The 25,438-nt window shown below is 43.8% G+C and overlaps 1 protein-coding gene and 1 pseudogene across 8 annotated transcripts in view; both read right to left on the bottom strand.

Moving 5' to 3' along the window:
* The window catches only part of fhod1 (formin homology 2 domain containing 1), a 52,872-nt gene extending 46,145 nt beyond the window's left edge, over nucleotides 1–6,727 (bottom strand). For all 7 annotated transcript variants that reach the window (XM_012919888.5, XM_023153732.3, XM_023153738.3 and 4 more), the window contains exon 1: nucleotides 6,486–6,727. In XM_012919888.5, coding sequence (XP_012775342.2) covers nucleotides 6,486–6,656 — 171 coding nt within the window. In that variant the 5' untranslated portion in view covers nucleotides 6,657–6,727. The remainder of the gene's footprint in view (nucleotides 1–6,485) is intronic.
* Nucleotides 6,728–8,730: 2,003 nt separating this feature from the next.
* On the bottom strand, nucleotides 8,731–16,431 carry LOC143419832 (NACHT, LRR and PYD domains-containing protein 14-like; annotated as a pseudogene). Its single transcript, XR_013099853.1, has 8 exons — nucleotides 16,221–16,431; nucleotides 14,659–16,112; nucleotides 14,330–14,542; nucleotides 13,309–13,482; nucleotides 12,458–12,631; nucleotides 10,597–10,922; nucleotides 10,204–10,377; nucleotides 8,731–9,090 (listed from the first exon to the last, which is right to left on the bottom strand). The product of XR_013099853.1 is annotated as an NACHT, LRR and PYD domains-containing protein 14-like (transcript).
* Between the last annotated feature and the right edge of the window lie 9,007 nt (nucleotides 16,432–25,438).

The raw sequence follows: 25,438 nt of genomic DNA, 5'->3' as shown, positions 1-25,438 counted from the left end.
TGCTCGTAGTTACTGTAGTCTGATTACTGTCTAAAGCGGCACAGTTACATTTCTTCTACATTCTTTTGAGCATTAACGGAAACATGAGGAGTTTCTCAGTTTGAACAAGTGTGGCTCTAAAGCCTCCATCAGCTCCTAGAAGTTACGGGTCCCGTTTCCTTGTCTGCAGCTATGACCACGGTAGCTCGAGGCTGAAGCTTGTGAGAGCTTTTGATCGCTTGAGAGCTGGAAATTTTTCCTGGAAAACTACTTGTGCATTTATGGCAGTCAGGTTAAGACAGATGAGGGAACCATGAGATTCATCATCAGTAAATTGCTCTTGTGACGCTGACTGGATGGACTAACCATTAAAACATCTTCAGATATGTCATCGTCATGCTTCGGTTTCACTGTTAAAGCTGTGTTTGCACTGCAGGGACTAGGAGGCTTTGGAAGAGCTCAGTGTGTTTCCACTGCCGGGACTCTGTTCTTCACTGGCAAAGAAACCGCTTTACAAAATAAATGTCTGAAGGAATTATTATCTTAAGGTTCTGGAACTTTTTGGGTCAGCCTTGCAGCTCGAAACGCTCCTGATTGGTGCTCACCACTATTATTAAAAATAAAAAAAATGTAGTTGTTGCTAATGCGTTTGTTTACTATGCTGTGGCCTTAGAGCAGCATGCCAAACATGGACTGAAAATAAGGTGTAGTAGAGTCGTGCACAAAAATGACATGTGTGACTCATCTGGAGCACAAATGCAGAGAACTAAAGGCCAAAGGTGAACAAGGCTCCTGGGACTAAAGGTTGTGAGTACACTGGGTTTCATGGCAACTTCCATTCTTTTGTGTTAACACCAGATGAAACAAGGTCTAAATTAAGCGCCAAGTTTTACCTCCAAATAATTCCTGATCCAACTTTCTTTCATAAGTACATGCAGCTTCCTGCCAGGGCTTGCAGCTCTGAACATTTCTGACTGGTTCAGTTATTTGGAGTTTTTTCAACTATTTTTTCAAAGACCATTAAAAAAAAAAAAAAAAAAAAAAAAAAAAATACTAAAACTACAACATGGAGTTACAAAAGACAGATGGAAATGACCACACAGTCCAAGCTTCATTAGGCTGTAACAGTGAAGAAGAAATGCACGGGTACAGACAGTTGTGAGCAGAGATGGGCAGTAACGCGTTACTGTAATCTGATTACTTTTTTCAAGTAACGAGTAAAGTAAGGGATTACTATTGCAAAATCGGTAATTAGATTACCGTTACTTTCCCGTAGGAACGCTGCGTTACTGCGTTACTAAAACCGTGATTTTTTTTGCGAGAATGTCTCATGACAGTGACGTAAGCAAGTGCGACGTTGGTGACAGCAGCTGTGTGCAGATCAACAATGGATAATATATCGAGTGCGGGAGAGAGTATGAGCGTGCAGCGTTTAAAGTGTGGAAGTACTGACCTTACTTTGAGTTTGATTCCATAAAAAGTGACAAAAACATTAGCGTCCATCGTGCGTGGGAAGAAAACTTCTTTTTACAGCGAAAAAAACCCCTAAACTTCCGAGCAAGCACCGAGTAGCTACGACGTGATGGGAAACTCACAGAGACACTCGCGCGGATTCTTCAACTGACCGCAGCACACCTGCATCAGGGTAACCCTCCGCCTACCCTGCTCCTGCTTTACAGGTGAAAATAGAGCAAAAGGACCGCTGAGTCTTTGACTTTATTTTCTGCTGTGTTTTACTTGCATCTGTTTGAAAGAGTGAGTGAAAACACAAAAAATATTTTATTTTATGTGCTGGAATGTGTAGAAAATAGGTTTAAATGTTAAACTAATTTATTCAAGTCAGAGAATGTTGCATATAATTAAATGTTTTGCTTGATGCATAAAGTTAAAAGATTAAAACTGATAAAACAAGTTTTAAAAAGAGACTTTTCCATTTGATTACATTTTGTATGATGGATTATGTAGAAAAAGTAGAATTGGGCTGAAAGATCTATCGCTTTATCACCTCTTCAGGTTGTAAATCGTGTTTTTAAAAAGTAACTAAGTAACTAAGTAATTACTTTTGAAAATAAGTAATCAGTAAAGTAACGGGATTACTTTTTTGGGGGAGTAATCAGTAATTAGTTACTGATTACTTTTTTCAAGTAACTTGACCAACACTGGTTGTGAGCAGCTCTTGGTGTGTGAAAATAATGCAACTTTAATTCAATTCCAATTAAATGCAGTGGAACTTTATATAGCATCAAACAACACCTCAAGGTGCTTTATTTTTAAAAGGTAAAGACCCTAAAAACAATAGAGAGAAAACTGGCAACCCATTATGAGCACGCATTTGGCGACTGTGGGAAGGAAAAACTCCCTTTTAACAGGAAGAAACCATCAGCAGAACCGGGCTCAGGGTTCTGCTGCGAATAAAATACTTATTATAAATACCTGTGAAAAAAAACCCTTTAAAAATTAAATAAAGACAGAATGTGAAGGAAAAAGATGCTTGTTTATGTACAAGGCTGCACTTTAGTGTAACACCACTTTTCACCACAAGGTCGTAAAACGAGTGTATCTCTTTTAACCAAACACGTAACTAAGAAGACATAAGGGTCTGGAAAAAAGGCTGCGCTAAAATAAATAAATAAATATTTGACTTGTAATAAACTCCTCCTGACAGTGGACTAATTAAAACGTGTAGAGTGTCATTACAAAAGGCAGCTTTAAAAACAGCCCTTGCTTTTCTTGATAAGTCAGGTAAATACACTTAGACCTGGACCCTAATGCTCAATGTAGCTTCTCTGTCCTAACTTCTCCCCCTTCTCACTTCCTCTCTGTTTTTCAACTTCCATCCTTAGTTGATATTGCTGATCTCATCCATAAATCAAAGCCTTCTACCTGCCAGCTCGATCCTATCCCCACTGTCCTCGTCAAAGCCTGCTTACTCCCTCTCCTTCCCCTCATATCTGCTATTATTCACTCTTCACTCACCACTGGAACTGTTCCTGCTTCCTTCAAAGTTGCTGCTATTACCCCAATTCTGAAAAAAACTGGTCTAGATCCCAACAACTTTAATAATTTTCGTCCTATCTCCAATCTACCATTTCTCTCAAAAATCCTTGAAAAAATAGTTGCTTCACAAGTCCATCTTCACCTAACTGATAATAACCTTTATGAACAGTTCCAGTCTGGCTTTCGTCCTCTACATAGCACTGAAACTGCTCTTATAAAAATAACAAACGACCTTCTTATAGCAGCTGATTCTGGTCTCCTCTCCATCCTTATCCTTCTTGATCTGAGTGCAGCTTTTGACACCATCTCTCATCCCATTCTCCTTAGCAGATTACCTTCTATTGGTCTCTCTCACACTCCACTAGCCTGGTTTAAATCATACCTATCTGACCGCACTCAGTTCATTCAATTAAAATCCTTCACTTCTCAGCTTTCTCCTTTATCCACTGGGGTGCCCCAGGGATCTGTCCTCGGGCCCCTTCTTTTCATCATCTACCTTCTTCCACTCGGACATATTTTTCGTAAATATAATATTCAGTTCCACTGCTACGCCGATGACACCCAGCTCTATCTCTCTACCAAACCTGACTCTACTCTTCCTCCACCCTCCCTCATCCTCTGTCTAGCTGAACTTAATTCTTGGTTCTCCTCCAACTTTCTTAAACTCAACAGCAATAAATCGGAACTTCTTCTGGTTGGCACTAAACGACTGCTATCCAGAATTAACAATTTCTCTCTCACCATCAATAACTCGCTGGTCCCTATCTCTCCCTCTGTGAAAAGCTTGGGTGTCATTCTCGATAGCACATTATCCTTTAACTCACATATCAATAATATTACACGTGCAGCATATTTTCAACTCCGTAACATTAATCGCCTCCGCCCCTTCCTCACACCTCACGCCACTGCCATTCTCATCCATAATCTTGTTATCTCTAGAATTGACTACTGCAACTCATTATTATTTGGCCTCACACAAAAATCTATCAACAAGCTCCAACGTGTCCAGAACTCTGCTGCCCGTATTATTACTAGGACTTCTTCTACCCACCACATCTCCCCAATCCTGAAGCAACTTCACTGGCTCCCGGTCAAATTTCGCATCCATTTTAAAATAATTCTGTATACATTCAAGGCTATTCATTCTCTCTCTCCACCGTACCTCTCTGACTTATTACAGATGAAGCTCCCATCCCGCTGCCTCAGATCTTCATCTTCTCTTTCTCTCTCTGTTCCCTCTGCTCGTCTGATCACAATGGGAGGGAGGGCCTTTAGCTGCTCTGCCCCTCGACTTTGGAATTCCCTACCCCCGGACCTCAGAAATATTAGTTCATTCTCTCTTTTTAAGTCCACCCTCAAAACTCATCTGTTTAAAATTGCCTATTCTTAAATTTCTGTATGTTTTAACTTTTATCTTCTATTTTTACCATTGTGTATATTTCCAGTTTTTATCTGTTGTACAGTGTCCTTGGGTGCTTTGAAAGGCACTATTTAAATAAAATGTATTATTATTATTATTATTAAATAATAACGTTCTCAAGGAGCTTTAGTACGAGTGAAATCAAAGATGGCAACTTTAGCTTCTTGGAAATTTTGTGGAAATTAGGTTCGTGTACAGCGGTTGTCATGAAAACCATCCAGCCTCAGAGAAATCGCTGCTCTGAAGTTAGCCTGTAAGTTTCCACAGCTTCATAATGCTACCTAATGTCAGACAGTCCCACAACACTGGCACCATCAGGGCTCACTGAATTATAACACTGCTGCTAATCTTCATTTAACAGGCTGCAATTAAAAGCTTCTTGTATTACAGCCCATCGTAAACTCTGTAGCCAAAAGTCATTTAGATGTTTCTGACAGTCGCCCATTAAAATTAACCTCATTTCATTTTGACGCTTAAACCAGACGCCGCTTTTGTCAGCAATGTTACGCAATCACTTTATTGTGCCGTGTACTTCAGACCATCAGAACTGTGGAATGTGTGCTTACATGTAACATGACTAACTGCAGTGTAACAGCATGCTGACATAATGCTGAGTGAGCCTGAGTGACATGACGCTGCAGTCACTTCCTGTTTGGAAAAACAGACTCCTTAGCACAAAGAAGCATCATTAGTCACCCAAGCAACAGGAAACAGGACCACGAAGCTTATTCCGCTTTTCCAAACAACGACGCATTAAATTCACCATTTTCAGCCACATTTTCAGCTCCCTGACAGAATGGACCATTGAGAAGCGGAGCAACACGACTTCTCACAATAATTTCATGAGGCAAAACTGCACATACATAGCTTCAAAGGGCAGGAAGACTACTTCTTCATTTTGAATCAATCCAGTTTTATTTATACAGTCCCTGTTCACAACAATCACCTGCAGACACTTCCCAGTGATACAAATGTTCAGAAGATCCAGTATGAGCAGCACTTTGTGACAGTGGGGAGGAAGAACTTCCTTTAAACAGGAAGAGACCCTTAAGGTCTGCCTCCCATTCTACTTTCAGAAAAGCAGGAACCACAAGTAAGCCTGCAGGCTGAATAATATTATTCTATGAGGTCTTTACAATATGACACGGCGTGATCATTCGGTTTGAGAGGGAAATAATAGGACACAAGTCCCCCCACAGCTTTCAGGCATTAAATGAAGATGACATAAAATGGTCTTTTTGATGAAAGACAAACGATTTGGTCTTAAACCCGTGATGAACACAGAGTCAGCAGGGTTCACCCTTTAGGGAAGATAACCAAGTGTACAAAATGTTGTTGACATTTCAGTCTGAGCGCACAGGGTGCTGAGTGTTTTGGTTTTTTCCTTTGAGACTTCCCGGTGGGGTCATTCAGGTCTACCTTCTGTCCCCGAAATAAACCTGGAGTTACAGTTCGTTAATTTAACCTTTTCCACTTAGCTTACCTTCACTGCACCTGCACTTATTCAGTTCCTAACCTTTCATCTTTCTGAAGGCACATTATGCAGTTTTATATTGCCTTCTGCCCCTTTTCCATCTCGATTAAACAGACGGCTTTATTTTGTCTCAGGGTGCTGCTGAATGCCTCTGCTGTGAAAATAACCCTGCAGTGACGTTAAGCCTTATTGATTATGTTCTGATCGATTCTGAATCCCTGACAGAGAAAGGGGGCTTGGGACTAAGGAAAAAGCTCTCACGTGGAAAATCAGACTGAAAAAAGAGAAACGGATATAAGTCTAATTAAAACGTTTTCTACTTTAATGAGGAGCAGGTCGATAAAGTCCTGTTTCTCTTACACTTGTATTGATTTCAGTATTAAATGTGTAAAAGGAATAACAGCTGCTATCCGGTGTGTGTTTTTGGACTGCAGCAAACATCATAAACGCCTCTTTGACACCTGAAAACTGTCGCCTGCCTCGGATAATTCGAGGCATTTAAAACTTATTCCCACCCCAGCCTCTCTGTCCGGTCCGGTTTCGCAGGTTTCCCCGTAAAGGTTTAAGCTCCCCGGCAGGACTGGCGTTAACCAGGTAGTCCCGTCAGTGACCCACCTTCAGCGGCGGCTCCAGCAGCTTGTGGATCCCGGCGATCTGCTCGCTGAGCGGCAGGTTCTCTTCCAGGTTCACCGTCGGAGGTCTCCGAGGTTCGGGGAAGTTTGTGCAGATAAACGGATCCGAGTCCTCCAAGTACTGGACCCGGCAGACGATGGAGGCCATGGCCATGCGCCCGTGATCCGACTGCGGCTGTAAAAGTGCGAGCTGTCGGCGAAGGTCCGTCCTCCGCTGGAAGCAACTTTAAATGAGAGGAGAAAGTTTCAGCTCCAGATATAAAGCCGCCACACTCACTTCCGGCGCCTTCAAAGTAAAACTAAAGTGTAAAAGAAAAAGACATGATTCAAAAGAACACTTTATTGATGATGAGATTATTTCTTATTTATTTCTTATTTTCATCAGATCTGGATTAGGTTATAGGTCATATTTCTTAGTGCATATCAGTGAACTCACCCTCCAATCTGCTCAGATCACCCAAAGTTACCCTTATGAGATCACACTAAAAGACCACGTTTTTTTACTTAGATTGAGGCATTTGAATGGTACTTTTATTCTAATTAAAATTATACACAAAGGTCTGACAAAGTATACTTCAAGATAATCAGATAGCAATACAATACCCACTTCAGGAAAATCCTAATCTCAGTATTCACTGACCGTTAGTTGGACTAGTCACTGATAACTTGTGTTCTTGTTTGCAGCAAATGCTGCATTTTTTATGCAGACTGGTGGTTTTTGGTGTCAACCAGAAAATAGTCCACCAGGCTGTGCCAGAGACCATCATAAGGTTTAGGATGTCACTGCGGGGTGGCACGCTCTCTGTGCGATTGGCTCAGTCTGTCATGAAAGTGATGGCGAGGACTGAACGTCTATGATCGGTCGGTATTTAGACAAGCACAGAGGTTCTGTCAGATTGATCACATGTCCTCTATGCTGAGTATGAGCCGAGTATTGGCTTCTGTATGTGGCAGAACATACGGTGAACTGCTTTTAAACTTCATTCATGTTAGTCAAGCTTTTCAGCAAGTTTTTAAAAGTTATCTGCACATTAAAAAATGTTTATTGATTCTTTGTGAAGGCAGGTTATGTGACAGAAGCTGAGCACATGTGGTATTGTAGTTTATGTTGGTTGCATATAAGAAAACATATGTAACCAATCAAACTGTCACGGGCAGAGCTGATGGATGAGCATGCAGCTCCTGGAGCCTCGGGGTGCAGTGTGTTAGGCTGCTAATCCAGATTTTGCGGCGAACTTTTATTTACTAACCGCTCCATCCTCACGAGGCCCGTCAGCAGAGCCGTTTGTTGATCAGCAGCGTCCTCTGGTGGATGACTGACTGTAGTACAAAGATTTTCAATGACACATTAATGCTTGTTGTTCTTCTAGCCAGCTTAAAGAGTGATGCCGAAAAGTGTCATTAGGAAATTAAAAAAATATACACCTGCAAACACCTGCGCTTTTTCTCTGTCATAAACACTGCTTAAATCCCCACAAAGAACTTGGACTCACTTTCTTAACCCCTAGGGATACAGATGTATAAATGTTCAAATATCAAATACTTCAGCAAAAAAACAAACAAAAAAACAACATGACAGAAAAAATAAAAATAAAAGAAATATCCTTTCAGAATATTTCTTTTTACATTTCATGTGGCTGAAGTTAATGCAAAAAAAAAAAAAAAAAATCAAAAAAAAAAAAATCAGAATACTTTATTAATCCCTAAGGAAATGATGTAAAGCTACACACAACCTACATATGCACACTGTCATAGTCAATCTGACATCCCAGGTATAATCTTACCATAATCATTGTAGCATAAATATGTATGTCTGTTCCCTAACTCCTGCTAGAGGCATCAATCAAGCTGGATTAAACTTTATCAACATCTATGAAGCTTTTAGGAATTATTTTTATGTCACTCACATGCTTACAAGTTATATAAATTATGTGCAGTAGCTGATCTTAAAACAAATGGCAACATTACATCTATGTTAAGCAGTTTTTAGCGCAATGGGACTTTGAGACAATTGTGACTAAATGTCAGACAGTGATGCTAACAGTGCCTGTAACCCATCACTTTGTCTTATACAGTGAGTATGTAGATGAAGAGAAGAAGAACAATAAATACATGTTTATTATTCATTTATTTGCTGTTTATGAACAGAAATTTTCATCACCTGATCATATACAGTATTATAATGAAAATAAAAGAAATAAATTATAAATGATAATATATGTCCATCTTTTTATACATGAGCAAAGCAAAGAAGCACTGCTGGCCTGGCAAACACACAGGGTGCTTCTTGTATGATACAATGATATCATGGGTATAATTACAGTTTATCCTTCCATGGTGGAATTCACATGGTTGGCTCTACATTGTCTACATTTTGCACTGCAGCACTCATAGTTTTATGCGTTTCTTCCGATTCTTATATCAGTGACTGATGGGTGGAGCTCTACTTGACACACCACATCCCAGTAACATGGAACAGTGAGAGACTCTATGCACAAACTGCTGCTGCTTCGACCTCTGTGGATCTGTGGACTCAGTTCATCTTCTCTCAGCACATGCATTACCCCATTTACCAAAATGGCAGCCATCTGTGGAGAGAAAAAGAAACACTGAATAAGTGTTTATGTGCAGCACATCCAGTATAAAATACAGCAGAGGTTCAGATCTCTTCAGAGCAGCAGTGGAGAGGCTGTGCAGTGTAGCTAGCGCTCTCTTAGTTCTTCATGTTAACATGTTGGTGTGAACATGCTGAGCTTGAGGCTCACAGACCTGCAGATGCTTTTAGCATCAAGTCTAATCAACTGAGCACCCCACAGGCTTCATTACTGCAGAAATTTGTTAGGGCCAGCAGCCCCCGGTGGCACCTCCTCTCTCCATGCTGGTCCTCGGGGATTCCATTGTCAGGAACGTGCGGATGAGGGGGGCGCTCACGCTGTCGTTCCCGGGAGCCACCGTTGTTGACATAGTGGACAGAATTCACAACATCCTGGCGTCCCACCCACAGGCCAACCGGCTCATCATCCACATCGGCACCAATGACATCCCCAAACAGCAATCTGAGCTGCTGAAGTTGGACTTCCTCCAACTCTTCAGCCTCCTTGGTCAGTTGCAGGTGAGTGCTTTTATCTCCGGGCCCACCCCCACAGAGGGATAGGCAGTTTCAGCCGGCTGCTCAGCCTTAACACCTGGCTTTCCTCTGCCTGTGTCTCCCACGGTGTGGGTTTTATTAACAATTTTGATGCCTTCTGGGAGAGGAGGCATCTTTTTGGGGCAGACAGGCTCCACCTCAACGCCTGGGGACGCTGTTTGCTGTCCGCCAATTTGGCATTTGGCGTACAGCACTCCCACACACGGCCCTGTCATTACCCCAAACTGACATTTCCTGCTGATCTGTCCACCACTGACTGATGTCCCCTGGTCCCAGTCCTATATTTGTTCCGCTTTTAACAGTAATACACAAAACTCTGGACTTGGACCTCTCTCGGACACAACAAAAGCAACTGTCTGGTTATCAACTTAAACACAAGACCACAGCAAGCTTCTGGTTGAATGTGACTGCTTGACATAAGTTATTATCACTGTTCTCCTCTCAGTTGTACTCATGAAAGCCTGCAGGTTTACAGGAAATGCCGAAGGGTTGATACTAACTTCAGTTCAGTGTTCCTGAAAACCGCGTGGACCGACTACCATCGTTTACTGACCTCAGAATCTCCAGTAAACAATGCGGACTCTTCATGAGATTAGACAGCTGCTTAACTCCTGAATCCTCCAGGATGTTGTGACCCAGGTCCAGATGTCTCAGATGGGAGGGGTTGGACTTCAAAGATGAGCCCAGATAAGAACAACTGGTTTCCGACAATTCACAGCCCCTTAATCTGAGTAAAGAATAAAATGTGGAGATAAAATAATTGATAATCCAACCAGATGTGTTCAGGTTCTAAATGTGCAGCTCAAGAATAATTATTCCTAACCAATAAGCTTTTTTTTTCTAGCTTTCTGTAATTATGGACTGTTATCTTATCAGCTTCTATCCACTTAATCCAGATGTCCTTACATAAGGATAATGGATGCAACAGATAAAAAAGTAAACTGACCTCAGAGTTTCAAGCCTACAGTGTGAACTCTCCACAAGGCTAGCAAGCTGTTTCACTCCTGAATCCTGCAGCTTGTTGTCACTCGTGTCCAGATGTTTCAGATGGGAGGTGTTGGACTTCAGAGCTGAGACTTCATATCATATTCATCCTAGTGTACAACTAAAACATGGTGTCTAACCTCAGAGTCTCCAGTCTGCATTGTGGACTCTTGAGAAAACCACACAGGTGCTTCACTCCCGTCCAGAAGCTTCAGATAGGAGTGGATTGCATTCAGAGCTTCAGCCAGGGAAGAACAGCTGGTCCTTGACAAATTGCACCGAATCAGTCTGAATAAGAAAAAAAATTATATACATTAAAATCACAGATAATTTGATCCAGGGTTTTCAGGTTTTACATGTGCATATTTACAGCATTACTGTAGTGACCCAAATCAAACTCTTCATCAAATGGCCACTGAACCTTTATTATGCCAAGTACATTTTCCAAACTAAATTTGGAAGGAAGTGTATGAACAAACAAATAAAAGCTGGCTCTGGGTCAGTTCCATTCAAAGAAAATAAACAACATAGGCCCATAGGTCCCCAACTGGTTGTGGCAGATGGCCGCCCCTCCCTGAGCCTGGTTTCTTCCTGTTAAAAGGGAGTTCTTCCTTCCCACTCTTGCCAAAGAGCTTGCACAAAGGAGGTCATATGATTGTTGGGGTTTTCTCTGTTTTCTTTGTATTATTGTAGCGTCTTTACCTTACAATATAAAATTCTGCAAGGCAACTGTTGTTGTGATTTGCCTCTATATAAACAAACAAAATGGAACTGAATTGAACTGAATCAATTATGACTTAAAATTAGGGCATCCACTGTGTAAGACATTTTTTGCATTGCTCTTCTGAGTATTATTTGAAGTATCACAATAATAGTATACTGGGATGCCAACCTTGCAAGAGTATGGAAAAAAAGGAAAACAATAAAACAGTCGAGGTGACAAAGCTCAGTGTGTAAAGCAGTAGTATGAAAGGTCGTGAAAACAGACACTATACTGGCTGCAATGAACATCTTAAAGGAGTTTTTCATTAAAAAAAATATCAGGATTATGGCACCATAGCAGAAATGAAAAAGGAGATAAGGGATTATTCTGAAAGGGTGAATAAGCCAACCTGCAAATGTATTCAGCAGAAGATGAAATTACTTGTTGTTACCAAACAAAACTTATTATTTAATAACGTAATAATGTGTTTAACTTGTAGAGAAGATAACAAGTGTATAACATTGGGCTAGTAAAGCGAATACCCCTCAGAGAACACTAACAATAAATTTCTCAACCGCAGAGATAAGCTTGTAACAGTCACAATGGTGTGGTGTCTCTTTAAGACAATTTAAGGTCAGAAATATGCGCCACTGCCCTCTGTGGAGTATGAGAGCAATGTGCTAGCACGTGAGAGTGTGGACAGACACGGACTTTATATGTTTTACCCCTCTAACAATTTGCAACGTTACGGGTTGTAGAAACACTGTGCTTCATGTATGATAAACAGTAGCCGTTAGACTGGGCCTTGTAAGGTTGATTAAGAGAGTGTGCATTAAAGGACAAGCACTGTGGAATTCCCAGTACCAGTGTGGTCGTGAGTTTTTCTGACTGTCCTGCTAAGTGTTTCTACCTCTCCTCTCAACCACTGAGTACAACCCATGTTAGGCACAGTAATTAATTTAATTTGTACAGTGTGCTAATGAATGTTATAAACCTTCTTTATAAGCTCCTCTTTGAGGAGCAGACAGTCATTTGGACTTCAATACAAATAAAATGAAAATTAGTTTTTAGACAAAACTTTGAACAAATTCTGCAGACAGACCAAGATTTTGAATTTTACCTCAGAGTCTCCAGTCTACACTCCGGGCTTTCTAGAAAACCACACAGCTGCTTCACTCCTGAGTCCTGCAGCATGTTGTCACTCAGATCCAGATGTTTCAGATGTGATGGGTTGAACTTCAGAGCTGAGCCAAGAGATGCACAACTGAACTCTGACAACCTGCAGCCCTTCAATCTAAAGTAAGAATAACAAGAATCAAGAATCCAGTTATTGCACAAACATTTACATTTTTAATTGTGCAGTTCAGTATTACTATAAATAACCAGTAAGATTTCCATAAATGAGTAGAGTGACCTTGTCCTTTTGCAATTGTGGTTCAAACTCCTGAACAATAACTCATGTCAACACAGATCAACAAACATGCTGCTGTCCTCAGTCAAGTCTCATAGCAAAATTAGTATCAGCTCACACATAAAAGCTGTATATATTACATATGATATATGTAGGCATTTGTCAGGCTAAAAAAAATCTATCAGAAAAATAGTAGAACCTTTAGGTGTGGCCACATTAACAATCTGATATATTGTTAAAAATGACATGATGCAATTTTCAGCTCAGCAATAGCAAAAATTCCTGGAAAACCACAGAAGAGTGGATACTGATAGAATTCTTTCCCTGGTGAAGAAGATATGACTCACAACATTTACCCAAGTCAAGAACATCCTCAAAGCGTATCTTTGTCAAAGTCTACACTCAAGAGATGCCTTCTATGTACAATGTACAAATAAAATTTACAACAGGGTGCAAACCACTGGTTATATTTAAGAACAGGAAGACCAGATTAGACTGCCATAACACACAAAACTTGGCCATTGGCCCAAATCTTATTAAACTAAAGTCTGTGACCTGACCTCAGGTGCTCCAGTCTACAGTTTGGATTCTCCAATGCAGCAGACAGATGCTTCACTCCGGAATCTTGCAGTTCATTGTAACTCAGGTCCAGCTGTGTGAGATGGGATGGGCTGGACTTCAGAGCTGAGGCCACAACTTCACAGTGAGTCTCTGAGAGTCTGCAGCCACAAAGTCTGTATGGACAAACATTACCCTTTAGATCTACTTTACACATTTGATGACAGTTGAACATATCCCACTAACATGTCAGCTTATCTTCTTTCTTTTAATTATTTTAATAATTGTTTAGCTTTAATCTGCAGAAGGGACTTAAGTTGCATTCAGGCTGTGCACAGTTTGTTTACATGACCTGATTCTGCAATTGGCTCCAAAAAGTTATCATCTGGATCCAAATAACATTTTTACTGGCCACTGCGTTAATGTGATTTTTGTACTGGGTTACTCATTAAACAATTCCAGTTGTGAATGATTATCTTTGTTTGCTGCAAGAGTCATGTATAAATTTAGGATGGAATTTAAATGTTTTTCAGACCTTTGGTTAATGGTGTTCTCTGTGACAGACTTGTGCTTAGCATACACATGGGTTCTTTCTTTTTAAACCACAGAAGTCATTTAGAGACTGGTGATGTAAACAAAGCATGTGAAATTGATAGTTAATATTAGATACTTACGTTCAAAGAGGGGAAATGGGTTACCATATGTTTTGTAGATAATCAAAATCTGATGATTTTTAAATACTTGTAGGATGCTGAAATAGACTAAGCTGATAGATGTTAATCTGTCTGTGAATGGCGCTGGAGGCCATTGATCAATGGTCATGACAATTAATGATCATGAAACTGACCTCATTGTTAGTCAGTGGTGTTATTTTGCTCATTGTGCAAATGTACTGTTTAGTACACTACGTCCAGATGGAATTCCCTTACCTGGATGATTATATCATCAGGACGATATAAAAAAAATGAACCTACTTTGAATTATACTGTCTGAATTGTTAATGTTAATCACATTTGGACTCACCCAGCCCTTTTACAGTTCCTCACAGCTGGGCTCAGTCTCCGTTTTCCTTTCTCTGATGCATTGTATTTCCTCAGATCCAACTCATCCCGAACCTCCTCTGACATCTGCAGCATGTAGGCCAAAGCTGAACAGTGGATGTCAGAGAGTTTCTTATCTGATCTGTTCTTTGACTTGAGGAACTCTTGGATCTCCTAATGGACAGAGATTTTTCATCTCCATCAAACAGTGAAAGATGTTAATGCTTCTGTCAGGAGACATTTCATCACTGTTCATCTCATTCAGATTGTTCATGACTATTTGAACATTTTTTAGACTGTTCTCCGTCCGACCCAGCAGACCTCCTAAGAGTCTCTGGTTGGACTCCAGAGAGAAGCCATGAAGGAAGCTAACAAACATGTCCAGGTGGCCATTTTTACTTTGAAGGGATTTTTTCATGACTCTCTGTAGAAAGACATCCATAGATGGGGAGCTGTTTTTGTATTCGCAATCTCTCTCCAGGAAGTCCTGGAGCACTTCTGTCTTTCTGTGGGTGAAACTGTAGAACAGATAGACTGCAGCCAGGAACTCTTGAATGCTCAGATGAACAAAGCAGTAGGCTGCTTTCTTGAAGATCTCACACTCTCGTTTGAAGATCTCTGTACAAACTCCAGAGTACACCGAGGCTTCTGTGACATCCAGCCCACACTGCTCCAGGTGTTCTTGGTAGAAAAGGATATTTCCTTTCTCCAGATGTTGAAATGCCAGCTTTCCCAGCTTCAGGAGAACTTCCTTGTCAGCCTCTGTCTGCTCCTGTGGACTCGTCTTATGTCCCTCGTGGTACTTGTTCTTCTTCCTTTTTGTCTGAACCAGCAGGAAGTATGAGTACATGTCAGTCAGGGTCTTGGGCAGCTCTCCTCTCTGCTCTGTAGTCAACATGTGCTCCAGAACTGTAGCAGGGATCCAGCACACATGACGTGGAGGCTCCTGGATGTCTTCATGTGGGAGATGATTCTGGACAGCCCTTCATCACTGAATCTCCTCCTGAAGTACTCCTCCTTCTGGGCATCAGTGAAGCCTCGTACTTCTGTTACCCTGTCAACACATGTAGGAGGGATCTGATTGGCTGCTGCAGGTCGGGAAGTTATCCAGACAAGAGCCGAGGGAAGCAGATTCCCCTGGATGAGGTTTGTCAGCAGCTGGCTGACTGATGACTTCTCTGTGACATCAGACAGCAGCTTCCTGTTGGTGAAATCCAATGAAAGTCTGCTTTCATCCAGGCCGTCAAAGATGAACAAAAGTTTACAGACAGCGAGCTTCTCTGCTGTGACCTTCTGTAATGTTGGATGGAAAACATGGAGCAGCTCCAGAAGACTGTACTGCTCATCTCTGATCAGGTTCAGCTCCCTGAATGAAAGCAGAACCACAACACTGACATGTTGGTTCTCCAAGCCCTCTGCCCAGTCCAGAGTGAACTTCTGCACTGAGAAGGTTTTTCCAACACCAGCGACGCCGTTCATCAGAACCCCTCTGATGGGTCTCTGTTGGTCAGGTAAGGCTTTAAAGATGTCGTGACACCTGACTGGAGTGTCATCAAGAGCCTCCATCTTGGAAGCTGTCTCCAGCTGCCTCACCTCATGTTGGGTATGAACCTCTTCACTCTGTCCCTCTGTGATGTAGAGCTCAGTGTAGCTCCTGCTGAGGAGGGTTCTACTTCCTGTTTCATAACTTCCTTCAGTCACACGTTCGCATCTCCTCCTCAGACTGATCTTATGTTCATCTAAAACCTCCTGCAGACCAACATCTGCTGAAAGACAGAAAATCAATGAGACTAAAGAGAAAAAAAACTCCTACATAACACAAGAAGTCGAGTTTTTAGAAATGAGTCTATCAGCAGACAGATGTTCAATCGTACTTTGCACTTTGGGTTCACTGGCTGTCTGCCGTTTAGCTTCTGTTGTGGGGATTTTTCCACACTGGGGACAGAAGAAGTCTCCTGATGAAGCACACTGGTCCCAGTATGAACAGACACACTGTTTGCAGAACCAGTGTCCACAGCTGGTGAAGACCGGATCCTTCAGGACGTCCTGACACAAAGCACAGCAGGACAGCTGCTCCTCGAACATTGCTTGTCTTCTTCGCTCTGGACACAAACGAAAAATTATTCCATTTACTGATAAAATACATAGTCAAAAACAAAAGTTTAATACCAGCGCTGGCTTACAGGGAAAATATTGTTTTTTAAATAAAAACATAAAATGAAATTATAACAATAATAGTAACGTATAGACAGAGGGCTGGATCCTGTATCCTGGGTTTTGCTCTGTGCCTGGCACGTGTTCCTGTTACTGGACACTGGGGACAATTTTCAATGAGCAGATTTCATGTGCAGATAGATTCCTTCACTCTGAACAGAGCTGTACAGTAAAAGCTTTAAAAAGTGTTCATTCAGTCTGTAACCCAATCTCAGCATCACAGGAGCATGTGTTGTATTAATGATTCATCCAATCATCAAACACAGACACATGTTATAAAGAAGCTGAACGGACAAGGTAAGCGACTCATGTTGTAACTGACGTCAGACGCCGGAGATTTTGGCGGAAAATTAAAGCAAATGGTAGTTTAGATCTGAACAAATTCATTTAAGCTTCAGTATTACCAAATACACTTATCAATTGTCTTATAACTAACACTATTTGTCTAAATAATCTCCAACACCCTGGAGAACAACGAGGAGAGTTTAGAGACTCTCCAAGATTATATTGATCAGTGCTTTCAGGATCTCGTGATGAAGAAGACCCAGTGTGCAGCTTCCCCGGCCAAACCTGAGACGCCGTCGTCGAAAAGACAACGCCCGGCAGATTCCCCCGGCTCAACATCGCCAGCCGGCAAAGATATTGCCGACATACTGGAGTCAATCGACAAGCGATTGTCCAGTTTCGACGCAAGGCTGTCCTTGGTGGAGATTCTTCACCGAGAATTTAAATGCTTGCGAGAATCCCTGGAGTACAGCCAGCAGCAGGTGGAAACGCTTGCTGCTGAAAATGCCACGCTAAGGGAGTCGGTGAAATGTCTCACAGATAATGTTACCCAGCTCAATAGAGAAAATAAAAAAATAAAAGAAACAGTTATCGATCTACAAGCTCGTAGCATGCGTGATAATCTGGTATTTTCTGGTATTCCAGAAGCCGCTGGAGAGGACGCGGAGACCACGGTAAAAAGCTTCATCAAAACCCACCTGAAGCTGCCGGAGGACACTGTGAAGAACATCGTCTTCGATCGGGTACATCGCCTCGGCCCCATTTGGGCTACGGCCGGGAGACCACGTCCTATCGTGGCCAAATTCGGCCACTTCAAACAAAAGCATCATGTGAAAAGCCGCGGCAGGGAATTAAAAGGAACGGACTTCAGCGTGAACGACCAGTTCCCCAAAGAGATCTTGGAACGACGCAGGGTCCTCTTCCCAATCCGACACGGCTTCATCCAGAAGGGCTCCCGCGCTGTCATCGCTGTGGACCGGCTGTACGTGGACGGACAGCTCCACCGCGACCCCAACATCACTCCGTGGCTGTATTAACCTCACACCAGATAAGAATCAGCTACACCATTTCCCTATCCACTCACACTAACTTGCATTAACATCTGTTTAACTTAGCAGCATCAAATCGCATCTTAAAGTGTGATTTCATAGCAGAATTAACACCGTCACTCTCCGTCAGTGATTTAATTGGAATGTTTACGTTTTGTTTCTGTTTTTTTTTTTCTTCTCGTTTTTTTTTTTTCCTCCTCTCTTTTCCCCCTCTTGGTTTTATGCTGCTCACCCCTGTCCTTGGTTTCTTTCTTTATTCCTTTCACTGCCTCGATCACCTGCTTCGACACTCATCCGCAAACATCCTTTATTTCGACACATACACACCATGCGCTCAACGGCAGCACATTTTACTTCAGTCAGAAGTAAAATGTCGTTTAGGATACACACACTTAAGCCAAGCCTACTCATATTAGTAACTATGCTTACACAAAGTCAGACTCAGGGAGCATCTCGCCACACATTTTTTCTCTCTCTCCTTCTCTTTATTTATGAACAAGTGACGTATTCTCTCCACCTGTCTAAGCGACGCACACAGCATACATCCCTAGTTATACACAAACATCTATGGGTACACTGAGGTTCATTACATGGAATATAAATGGAGCTGGCTCCAGAGTAAAGAGGTTAAAAATATTTAACCAACTCAAAAAACTACAGGCAGATGTTGTCCTTTTACAAGAGACCCACAGACCTCTTAGAGGTTCGAATGAACTTAAAACACCTGAGTTTCCTAATGTGTTCTCAGCTTGTTATAATTCTAGACAAAGGGGAGCAGCAATTTTAATACATAAAAATATTAATTTCACAGTACTCGATACAGTTATAGATCCAGAGGGCAGATTCTTAATCATTAAACTATCTATACGTGATAAAAAGCTATGTATTGCAAGTGTATATGGTCCAAATGTTGATGATCCCTCATTCTTTCACGGTTTTTTCAGTGCATTCTCTGAACACTTAGATGGCACACTTGTTCTTGGAGGTGACCTCAACCTTGGACTAAATGAAGACATGGATAGGCTCAATACAGCGGGGACTCAGCGTAATTGGCAGTCCACAAATATAATCAAACAGTATATGAGCGACTTTGGTCTTTGCGATGCATGGCGCTCCCTTCACCTCACCAGTAAGGAATATACTTTTTTCTCACATGTCCATCACTCCTACTCTCGTCTGGATTATTTTTTGGTCAGCAGCTCACTGCTGAACGACATTTCAGACACTGAGATTCATCCTATAGCTGTCAGCGATCATGGTCCTGTATCTTTAACACTAATGCACAAGAATAATACTACGCCAAGAAAAAACTGGAGATTTAATATATCACTACTTAAAGATGAAGACTTTATTAAATATTTTAAAAAAGAGTGGACTTCATATTTGGACTATAATGACACTCCCGAAACATCAGCTTCTGTTCTATGGGAAGCAGGGAAAGCTGTGATGAGAGGTAAAATAATTTCTTTCTCATCACATAAAAAGAAAAAAGAAAACAAAAATATTCAGGAATTAGAAAAAAACATCAAATCACTAGAAGAAGCCTACGCGTCCCACCAAGATCAGGAAACATTGAACAAAATACGCAAAACAAAACTAGAATTAAATGAGATAATTGATAAAAAAAAACAAAATTCTTAGTACAAAGACTATGCTTACAAAATTATGAACATGGTAATAAATCTGGTCAATTTCTAGCAAACCAGCTAAAAATAAATAAAGAAAAAACAACTATATGTGATGTTCAAGATTCATCTGGGAACACAATATATGAACCGATATAAATAAACAACATTTTCAGGGATTTCTATAAAACGTTGTATTCACCACAAATAAACCATCTAAAAAAGAAATTGATCAGTGTGACGGAGTTACATCGCCCAGCCGCAGACAGCTGATCAGGGCGCATATACGCACCGCCACCATTAGTTCTAACAGACACCAATAAACAAAAAGGGGTGAAGGGGGGGTGATTTGGAGCAGCATAGAGGGTGGCCAACTTATTTCCCCTTACCTTGTTAATAAAGTCGGTTGAGGAGATGCGCTGTGATCTCCAATGATGCGGGATGATGCAAGCCGATGGTATGGTGTTCCGGGGTTTAAATAATGGGTTCACGTGGGCTTGGACGGTCACGTGAACTGCATCCTTTGTTTGGATTGTTTTAATGTTTTGTGAAACATTGTAGGCTGATTGGAAGTTGCCTAAGAGTCTGTATATACATGTGTGTTGTGAGACTACAGTGGGAAAGAAGCTGAGGGGGGACAGTGAGGATTAAAGTAATAATAAAGAAATGATTGTTACGTCTAGGGGGAGGAGCTACGGGATATAAGAGACAGGTCATACGGGGTGGGAGAGAGAGTCCAGTGAGCTGTTACAAGGAGGGTAACATGCAGGCTGGGTCGGGTATACAGACATTTTGTTGACACTGACCCAAGTCAATTCTATTTGCTGTAAATAATTTTCTGTGCACTGGGGAGGCCGGCTAAATAAATTATCCACACTAAAAGACCTTACCGACTACGCCTGTGTTTGTTGTCCGGGAGAGGATTAAAAGAGGACCCCGCGACATATGGTGTCAGGAGTGGGATGGCTAGTTGGAAGAGGAAAACGCGCCTCCCAGCGAAGCGCACAGGGCTGCGGTCCCAGCAGCATGAGCTTCCGGGGGAGAAGACAGCAGAGGAGCTGGCATGAGACACAGTGCCGGCGTCGTCTTCTTCAGCAGAGGAGGAGGAGATTTCCGGCAGGATTGGTCCGGAGTTGCCTACAACCTCGACCGCAGCACGTGATGGAGAACTGATTGCGATGATGAGGGACTTCCTGGCGGGACAGCAAAGGAGAGAGACGGTGTTATTGGCAGAACTCAGGGGACTGAGGACCGTTTCCCCTCCTAATGCGCCGCTGCCCGCAGATGTGGCTGGTCAGCAAAGCCCAGGTCCCGCACTAGCTGGAGCTAGCACCACGGCAGCAACGGCTACGCCAAGCACGGCAACGGCAAGCAGCCCCCGAATGGTACTGCCTACACCGGCGCGGCAGAGGGAATACGAGGAGTTGCCAGCGGAGGTTCCCTCTCGTCAGTCCCAAGGAGGGATTAGCAGTATCGACCCGTCAGGGGGAGAGTGGAGGCGATCGGCGGGGCCGAAGATCCCGCCTTATCAGATGGGGGAAGATATTGAGAACTATTTGTTGCGTTTTGAGCGGGTGGCCAGAACATGGAGATGGCCAGAGAGCGAATGGGCCTGTCGGCTAGTTCCACTGCTAGCGGGGAAGGCGTTGGAGGCCTATACTGCAATGGATGAAGAAAGAGCCCATCGGTATGAAGATCTCAAAACTGCCTTGTTAATTAAATTTGACATTTCACCGGAAACGTATCGGCAGCGGTTTCGCTCTAATATAAATTCCACCTGGTGAGAGCCCCACCGAGACCTATTATCGCCTGAAAGGACTTTATCGACGCTGGCTCCGACCAGAGCAGCACACGAAGGACGAGATGGGAGAAGCGATCATCTTGGAGCAGTTAATTCGAGTACTGCCAGGGGAGGTGAGGACCTGGGTGAGGGAGCATGAGCCAGCAGATGGACTGACCGCTGCTAAGCTGGTGTCACAGTACATCAACCCGCGTAAAGGAGCACCACCTGCACGCTCATCTGGGACGCCACAGCGACCACCACTGCCATCGTCGGGGTTTTTGAAGAGGGAGAGCAACCCCGAGCCACCCGGGATCCCCAAGGTATCTAATCTACGAGGAGCGGGTAAGGACTTTCTTTGTTATTATTGCCAGCAGCCAGGCCATAAAGCCTCGGTGTGCCCTATTCGGAAGGCCAAAGTCACGGGGGCCTGCTATGCACCCCGACTGGAGGCGGAGCCTACAAGGGTCCAGCCAGTGGATGTGCAACGCTATAAAAAAGTGATAGTAAATGGTCAGCAGGTTACTGCTTTGCTGGACACTGGTAGTTTCATGTCATTAATTAAGCAAAGCTTGGTACCAGTGAACTGTGTGGATTACAGCAGACAAGAAGAAGTGTTATGTGTGCATGGTGATAAACACCCATACCCAAAGGTGGAAGTAACAGTGACTATTAATGAACAGCCATACCTATTGTCAGTTGGGATGGTACAGAATTTGCCGGTAGAGGTTATTCTGGGGATGGACTTGCCTGTGCTTATGGATTTGTTGCAAGAAAAAGAAGAACGGCCACAGAGACTGAGAGGGGGGAAGCGGGGAAGGTTAAAGTGAATGTGTTAGGCCCGGTGGTCACTAGGGCCCGGGCGAAGGCTGAATGCCAACCCCTGCCAGACTTTGACAGTAGTCTGTGCGATGGTGGCACGAAAGGGCCAAGAAAATCTCGCCGCCAACGCCGCTTTGAGAAGCAGCTATGGTCAAAAGAGCCGGACACTAAGAACATGAAATGGGATGTGCCCGAAAATATCTCTGTGTTGCAAAGGGAGGATGAAACGTTAAATGTGTTGTTCGCTAATGTGATTGAAGGGGGAACGGGGAAATGGGGAGGGAAAGAGAAGTTTATTCTTGATAAAAATGTGTTGTATGCAGTTGACGGGGACCACCAACGGCTTGTGATTCCTGCTAGTTGTAAATCCCTCATTTTGCACTTAGCACACACCCTCCCCTGGGCAGGTCATTTGGGTCGCCAAAAAACTTATCTGCGAGTTAGCTCTCGTTTCTTTTGGCCGTCGATGTACACTGATGTCCAAAATTATTGCCGTACATGCCCTGTATGTCAGAAAACATGTCCAGCCCGCAAATCGGACCGGGCCTTGCTACAGCCCCTTCCAATCATCTCCACACCCTTCCGTAGGATAGCTATGGATATTGTGGGTCCGCTGGTAAAAAGTAGCCGGGGTCATCAGTACATTTTGGTGGTGTGTGATTATGCGACCCGTTTTCCAGAAGCGGTCCCGTTGCGTGCGCTCACGGCACCTAATGTTCTGCGTGCACTGGTACAGTTGTTTTCCCGGGTGGGGATACCAGATGAGATTTTGACTGACCAAGGGACTAACTTTACCTCTAAGTTGATGCAGCTCTTCCACAAGCAGCTAGGCATTTCTGCCATCAGGACGTCACCTTACCATCCACAGACAGATGGGTTGGTGGAGAGGTTCAACCAAACTTTGAAGAGGATGTTGCAGAAGTTTGTGTCAGACACTGGGAAAGACTGGGACCAGTGGCTACCTTTCCTGCTGTTCGCGTACAGAGAAGTTCCCCAGGCTTCCACTGGTTTCTCACCATTCGAGCTACTCTATGGTTGGGACGTGCAGGGGCCCTTGGATCTCCTCCGGAAGTGTTGGGAGACTCCTGCTTCGGCTCAAAATGAGAAAGGAGTGGTGCAGTTTGTGCTGGAGATGAGAGATCGACTGGGGAGATACCAGGCAGAGGCCGAAGTCAACCTGCGAGATGCTCAACGAAGCCAGAAGATCTGGTATGACCAACAGGCCCGGCAACGTGAATTCCAGCCCGGTCAAAAAGTGTTGTTACTTCTCCCCTCATCCAACAGTAAACTGCTGGCGAAATGGCAAGGCCCCTACACCATTCTGCGCAGAATGGGACCCGTGACTTATGAGGTTCATCATCCGGAGAGAAGGAAACAGAAGCAAACGTACCATGTGAACCTCCTGAAGGAATGGGCAGAGCGGCCCCATCAGGCCCCAACGGAGGCACTGATGGCCAGGGGAGTGCCCAGAGAAGGACAGCGCGAACCTGAGCAGGGAGTCGATCCAATGTCTCCGGTACTGGCTCATCTGACCTTACAGCAGGCTGCTGAGCTACTGGAAATCTTCCGGGAGACTCCATCGCTGTGTTCAGCTAACCCTGGCAGGACTACCTTGGTGGAACATGTGATACGGCTAAAGGAGAGACATCCCATCCGCCAACAGCCATACCGGGTTCCACAACACTTAGTGGGTAAGCTGCGACAGGAGGTGGAGCAGATGCTGGAGCTGGGAGTGATCGAGCCGTCCTGCTCTGAATGGTGTAGCCTGGTGGTCATTATCTTCAAGAAAGATGGCTCCCTACGTATCTGCATTGACTTCCGGAAGCTTAATGCCATTTCTGAGTTTGATGCTTACCCCATGCCCCGAATCGAGGATTTACTGGAGAAGATCGGAGCAGCCAGATACATCACTACTCTGGACCTGTGCAAGGGGTACTGGCAGGTGCCACTGGAGGAGTCGTCGAGACAGTACACCGCCTTCAGGACCCCTGCCGGCCTGTTCCAGTTCACAGTGATGCCATTTGGCCTACATGGGGCACCAGCCACCTTTCAAAGGCTGATGGACAAATTACTACAGGGGTGTGACCCCTATAGTGCCGCTTACCTGGATGATGTAGTGATCTTCAGCAACACCTGGGAGGAGCATCTGCAGCACTTATCCGAAGTCTTGGGAAGAATTCATAAGGCAGGATTGACCCTCAACCCCACTAAATGTGAGTGGGCACGGCAGGAGACCCGCTACCTTGGCTACCAAGTGGGCAGGGGTGAGGTGCGCCCGCAGATGGATAAAGTGGAAGCTATCCAGAACTGCCCTCGGCCTCGCACTAAAAAGGAGGTCCGGTCTTTCCTGGGGCTGGTTGGTTGGTACCGAAGGTTTGTGCCCCAGTTTGCAACCATTGCGGCCCCTCTTACTGCGTTGACCGGTAAGAACCAACGGAATCCGGTCATATGGACCGCAGAATGTGAACAAGCTTTCCAGGGGCTGAAAACCTGCCTGTGTACGACCCCAGTTCTCTGGAGCCCGGACTTCAAAAAGAGGTTTTTGGTCCAGGTGGATGCCTCCAAAAGTGGCCTGGGAGCAGTGCTGGCTCAAGGGGACCCTGGAGAGGAACATCCAGTCCTATACTTAACCCGCAAGCTGCTGCCACGGGAGACCAACTACTCGACGGTGGAAAAAGAAGCCTTAGCTATTAAGTGGGCGTTGGAAAAGCTCAGGTATTATTTACTTGGAAGAGAGTTTGAGCTGGAAACCGATCACCGAGCGCTCACTTGGATCCAGTCCATGAAGGATCATAACAGTCGACTCACCCGCTGGTACCTGTCACTGCAGCCTTTCAGATTCACCATCCGTCATAGACCAGGCAAGCTCAATGTGGTGGCAGATTATCTTTCCAGGTTGCCGCACATCGGCCACCTCCGGGTGGAAGGGGATGATGTGACGGAGTTACATCGCCCAGCCGCAGACAGCTGATCAGGGCGCATATACGCACCGCCACCATTAGTTCTAACAGACACCAATAAACAAAAAGGGGTGAAGGGGGGGGGATTTGGAGCAGCATAGAGGGTGGCCAACTTATTTCCCCTTACCTTGTTAATAAAGTCGGTCGAGGAGACGCGCTGTGATCTCCAATGATGCGGGATGATGCAAGCCGATGGTATGGTGTTCCGGGGTTTAAATAATGGGTTCACGTGGGCTTGGACGGTCACGTGAACTGCATCCTTTGTTTGGATTGTTTTAATGTTTTGTGAAACATTGTAGGCTGATTGGAAGTTGCCTAAGAGTCTGTATATACATGTGTGTTGTGAGACTACAGTGG

The sequence above is a fragment of the Maylandia zebra genome, linkage group LG1 (assembly GCF_041146795.1).
Source record: "Maylandia zebra isolate NMK-2024a linkage group LG1, Mzebra_GT3a, whole genome shotgun sequence".
Lineage (NCBI taxonomy): Eukaryota > Metazoa > Chordata > Actinopteri > Cichliformes > Cichlidae > Maylandia > Maylandia zebra.
The sequence above is the reverse complement of the archived record's forward strand: the minus strand, read 5'-3'. Positions and strand labels throughout refer to the sequence as shown.